At 43.4% G+C, this 5,665-nt stretch overlaps 1 protein-coding gene across 2 annotated transcripts; it reads right to left on the minus strand.

The window, feature by feature from the left end:
* Nucleotides 1-2,792: 2,792 nt before the first annotated feature.
* Nucleotides 2,793-5,665, minus strand: LOC133883673 (putative B3 domain-containing protein Os06g0632500). Of its 2 annotated transcripts, XM_062323045.1 has the most exons (6): nucleotides 5,293-5,665; nucleotides 4,854-5,171; nucleotides 4,719-4,774; nucleotides 4,256-4,580; nucleotides 3,972-4,174; nucleotides 2,793-3,407 (listed from the first exon to the last, which is right to left on the minus strand). In XM_062323045.1, exons 1-6 carry the CDS (start codon nucleotides 5,462-5,464, stop codon nucleotides 3,192-3,194), a joined length of 1,290 nt encoding a protein of 429 aa, XP_062179029.1. In that variant the 5' UTR covers nucleotides 5,465-5,665; the 3' UTR covers nucleotides 2,793-3,191. The 2 variants fall into 2 exon arrangements, 1 of the variants encoding a protein (XP_062179029.1); XR_009902939.1 differs by lacking the exons at nucleotides 4,256-4,580; nucleotides 4,719-4,774; nucleotides 4,854-5,171; nucleotides 5,293-5,665 and having other exon boundaries at nucleotides 3,283-3,407; nucleotides 3,994-4,101.

The following is a 5,665-nucleotide window of genomic DNA, read 5'->3' on the forward strand; positions in this document are numbered from 1 at the left end:
CATTCTTCAGTGCGGGTGCAATTACCAATTACTCACTGTGTTTGACTGTCAATCCACAGATTTTGTGAACAGACCGGTGAATCTGAACATTCTAAAGAGATGGTGGAGATATCGTTCTGATGAAATGGCATATTCTAGAAACCCTCACTTTCAATTGTGCCAAATGGTGAGACACCTGCTTGACTTGTATACATTTTTTGTTGGAGGACAAGAGGAGAGAGAGAGAGAATTATGTCATCACTTTAGACAGCATTGGACGGAGGAGAACCATCTTCAGACTGTTGGAGGTTGCAAAGGCTACTTGGGAAGTACCGGTTTTCCCCTGAACAAGTACAGCATGTATCTTGAAACAATCTTAACCATTGTAAATGCTTATCTTGTTGGAAAAATTCTGTACGACTGAGAACAGTAAAAGGGAGTTAATAGACGTCCCGTCAAATTCTTGGATGACTTTTTTTTATTTCTCACCTAATGCACTCAAAACAAAGAGTGAAAAAAGAAACGTAGAGAAACAAAACAAAATCACAATGATCATAAAAAAAACCATAATTTTATTGGATGGATCTGAACACTAGGTTCTATAAAAAATTAATCTAAGTGTCATCGCTCGCAAACTCTTGCAACTTGAATGAAAAACACTTAGATTCAAAGAAATAAGAGACTAAAAAAGAAATTCTCCAAATTGATAGATCTAGAGGATGAGGATTGTTCGAGACCAATTTATATATGATTCTTATCCCTCTAGCAACAAGAAGAACAATTACAATAAGGTGGAAAATTTCAGCTTTCAAATAAAAACAAAAATTGCAACAAAAATCGAAAAACTTGCAACCAAGCAAAAGAGTCAATAGAGAAAAACTAGAAAGAGATGAACACAAGCACAAGAGAAAATAAAACTTCATTTCTTGCAGAGAAATGACCTATTTTTGACGGATTACAAAGTATATTTACATACAAAAACTCTCACCTAATACATAGGCTAAGCACTCATATCTTCTCTCTTGAAACTCTAGCACACAACTCTCAAATGGATAGTTCAAGGGCTCAATCAACCCTCTCCTCTATTTATAGCCTAAGTTCTTTGACCCCTAAGTTTTCTATATTGTTCCCAAAATATCCCTCTCTACCAATACACTCCTAACTACTACTGAAGATATTTTTGTTCATCTTTTTTCTTGTCCATCAAACGACGTGATGTCTTAATGACTTAACTTCGTTTTGACGCAAGCTTTACGATGATGCCACGTGCACTTCACACTTTTCCACAGTTTTCAGACCAAACCGCGAATCCGTCTCACACATTTCTCAAAGCATGACTCGCTGCCACTTACTTACACTTTAAGCAAGCCACCCTATATCGACGTGTATACTCCGTCTTGCGATCTTAACCGTCGGCAAGGCTCTCCCTCCCCTGCTCTCAATCCTCGGACCACCTTGTAACTTGCACCGACATCCCTTATGTTTGACTTTATCAACATGCTCTCTTCATCCACCTCACGCTTTGCTTGCACACCACTTATACAGCTAGGATCACCTTTGACTCTGTCCGGCCACCTTGATCGTCCGATACCAAACACCCCGCTTAGTCTCCATCATCCCGCCGTCGACCACCAAGTTGCATCCATCACCTGTATATCATAAGACAAGCTCAAATGTATCTCCAATTCCATCTCCAATTAGACAAAATCAAAAAAATTTGTTGAAGAACTTATCTCAGAAAAATCGTGAATACCAGATGATCTAGCGTGTATTGTCCTCTTATCAACGAACCGGCTGCACTAAAAACTTTTTGGAAAATCCTCCGACAAAGCATCTGGTGTACACTCCTTTATCGTCGGATCATCCGGTGAGTGCAACTCACCAAATAAGTTATTTTACAACCTATCCGGAATAAATGCTCTAGTGAGGCATCTGGCGTTCACATCCTCTATCACCGGACCATCCGGTGTATAGAATTCCTGAATTCCACCTCTTAAAATGCTCCGGCGTACACAATGCCTCATCGCCGAATCATCGGACATGTACAAATTCTCCAGCGCCGGATTATCCGACAATTGCAAATTTCCTGGTTCACAGGCAAACACTCCAACTCCAATATCTTTGATTAGTTTCAAACATAGACAAACACAATTATGCTTGTACAATATAAAAGATGATCAAACCAACTCAATAAACTTATCAATCACTCATCACAAATAAACGAAGATACGTATCAATTTGATTTCTCAAATCCTTAAGTCTTTACTAACCTAGTTGATCTGGTAGTTCAAGTACGATTCAATGAACCTTTTCACCTAATAAAGGATACCCTTTTCTGTTTTTGAACGATTCTTTAAGCACCGTGAAGCTGAAAAACTATGTTTCTGATTTATGACATCATAGGCATTATGTATTGTTCAGTGAATCAAACCTGAGAACCTAATTCTCATCTAGTTTGGATAGCTCCTCAGCGACACAATCTTCACTCAAATCTTCAACTTAATACTATCATCTGGCAAGTGACAGATACTTGGCTATAACCAAGATTTGCGCTCATCTTGCCAAGCTATAACCCACAGAATCAGGAAAATAAATTAAAGGAAAAAAAAAAAGGCGAGCCGTTCTGTGGGGCAACTATCAAAATTAGTAAGTTTTGTCAGATCTCTGTGACAGTGCTCATCTGAACAGAGTGTAATTCCATTGCTCAATGACAAGTTTAGAGCACAGAATTTACGTTGGTTGATGATAACCTATTCCAGATTGGAGCCACACCTGAAATTTCACTTTCAACCAGCAGATAAGGCTGCCCAGAGCATCGATTCTCTGCTACGCAACAATCTCATGTAGCATGTGCAGTTGTTCATACCTCTTTTATCTCTTCTGAACCTCCGGTTCTTATGGGACTTTTAAACACATTTTAGCATGTATGTACGCTGGCAAGTGAGCAACTTAGCATTAGCAGAAACAAAAGGTGGGCACTGGGCAGGAAAGGAGATGAGTACATGCACCGATGATACATCGACTAATCTACCGACATTCAACAAACGTCAATGTTTTAGTGACCCAAACATAGATTGACATATCTACCGGACTTCCATATACCAAGTTGAGTGCCATATTTTCACAGGCATTCACATGAAAATCACTAACAAAGAACTGACCTTTCACAAGTGGCATTGGCAGGCAAATACTGGGACTAGTTTTCGCTTCTACTAGTTGGACACAATCGTGACATGCCAGACCCTTGTTTCTATGACATTGAAGGTGCAGCAGTCGCCATCTTTTACCTTGTTATCCTCGCAAAACCTTTTCCAACCTGGTCCAGTTATGTAGCAGTAGGTGTTGGCGGTGTTGTCCATGGATGTTTTCAGTGTAATTTCACATGGTCCCAGAACGCCAACTGAAGAGCAAAAGGTCCCTTTCACAGCCTGCATTGTTACCACAATCTGCATAAACTCAGTATTTTTGATAAACTAAATGTCACAAGTACTACTCATGTAGATGTTGAAGATTAAGTGTTATAAGAAGAACACGGCATTTTCTTTGATGTTTTTGTGCAGTGTAAAAGTATTTGTCTAGGTTGAAACACGTGCAAAATTACAGTAGATGCGTTGCTTTCCCTGAAGAAACAATAATTATTTAAGATAAAATGTTTGATTTTCGTTTCATAGATCAGAATCAGGGACCTATCTTTGCAATTTTCCAAGTTATCAGTTCAGGACTTCATGTCAGGTCATTGTCACCATTTAACTCAAGATACTGCAAAAATAATCAAAAGAAACATAACAATTGAAACTGATGTCGTGTGTTTCTGAACAAACAATTTGAAGTTTGTGGGTTTAACTGCTTGGTGAGAAAATCCTTAGTAGGAAAACTTGGTTTCGGAATTTCAAGGAACAAGGGGCCTCATTCAGACTAATGTATCCTTTTTTCACGATTTTGTATACTAGCCAATTAGCTTAAATAAAAGTCTCAGAAAATGTAGTTCTTACAAGCAGGGGTTTAAGATCATACCAGGTAATCTGCTTTGTTATTGAATGCGGCGGCACTTTGCTGACAATTTTCTCCTGCGATACAACCTTCTTTGCAGGAACTGCGGAAACCTTTGGTCTCTTGTGTGATCCATGTACACATGCATTCTCATTCCTGTTCTTCCTTTCCCTCTTGACAGGTGAAACTCCAAGCTGCTTGGCACCTGCACAATTAACGTATCACATAATCTTAAAGTGACAATCCATAACTGAAGCTATTCAGGACTTGCAATGCACTGGGTCACCTTCTTGAAGCACAGATTTTGGCCCTACTACATCATCAGATATGTCTGCAGCTGCTGCTGCTTCATACTCCTTCAGGCACCCGTTCTGCAGGAACACCTCAACTGTAAACACCATGTTGCCTTCATACCGGAACACCAGGATGTTCCCTTCGGACAGATCATGAGCCGTGAGAAACTTCTCCCAGCCATCTCCGAGTAGCACACCCGGCTGATCTCGGTCTAGCTCGATGCGCCAGAACTTGCCGAGAGCGCTGCAAATCATGGCGTTTTGGCTGCTTGGGCAACTTTCAGTCAGGTGCTCTTGCACAAACTTATCAGGGATTTTCTGGAAGAACATTGGCAAAAAAAAAGAAGCAGTGCACGGATAACTACGTTAGAATGCTAAGTCTGTGACTACACAAGTAGTAGCATGGTAGTTGGTGTATGTATTGTCTGAAGAGAGAAGCAGGTTTAGTTTGGTCACCATCTTTTCCAGGTCGTCCGGGTGAAGCAAACTGATGAACCGGGGCCTGTTCTTGCCTACTACCACACCCGTGCAACCATGCAAAATTTGTTGAAAAACTAGCAAAAGTTTGTCAAAATCGATCTAGAATTTAACTCATGTGATGTTTACCTGCGTGAGACGTGCAGAAGCGCGCGAGGCAGCAGGCCGCGTCGAATGCCCTGACGGTGGCCACCCCGCGCCGCTCGAGCCTGAACACCACGCTCCACCCGACGCCGACGCCGTGCGCGGCCGCGAAGTCCGCCCAGCCGCCGCCGAGCTGCCGCGCCCCGCCTCCTCCCGCACGGCGCAGCTCCACGCGCCAGACCTTGCCGAGCGGGCTCACCAGGAGCACCACCACCGCCCGGCCCACCGCTCCCTCTCCCTCGCCGGCATCGCCGCCGCCGAGCCGCGCCGCGAACTCGCGCGGGACGCGCCGCACGGATCACGCACAACGGCACAAGTCGGAACACGTAGCATCGCGAGCGCGCGAGAGAACATGCATGTCAGAAGAAGCCATGATCGTGCAGGAGGACGGCGGTCGTGCCGCTATTTACCAGCTTGTGAAGGCAGGACGGCGACAGCGGCGCCACCGTGTACTTGGGCCGCGCGCGGTGGACGGAGCGCGCCATGCTCGGTGGACGTAGCGCAGTGCGGTGGGGCTGTGCGCGTGGGAAGAACAGGAAGCGGGCTGCGACGGTTGGAGTCCCCGAGGAGAGGACAGCCATGAGCGATCCATGACTAAGCCAGAGGTGGATCGGAGCAGTTAAACAAAGAAAATTATTCCATGACTCGCGTCAAAATGCAGATATGGTTCAAGCTTAGCTTCCCTCCAAGGTTTGTTCAAAAGGCTTGAAATTCAGTTATCAAAGAAATTGCAATAACCCTCTGGCCAATGCCACTAAGCATGAGCAATTGAGTGAGTTATC

This window comes from Phragmites australis, chromosome 10 (assembly GCF_958298935.1).
Source record: "Phragmites australis chromosome 10, lpPhrAust1.1, whole genome shotgun sequence".
NCBI classification, from domain to species: domain Eukaryota; kingdom Viridiplantae; phylum Streptophyta; class Magnoliopsida; order Poales; family Poaceae; genus Phragmites; species Phragmites australis.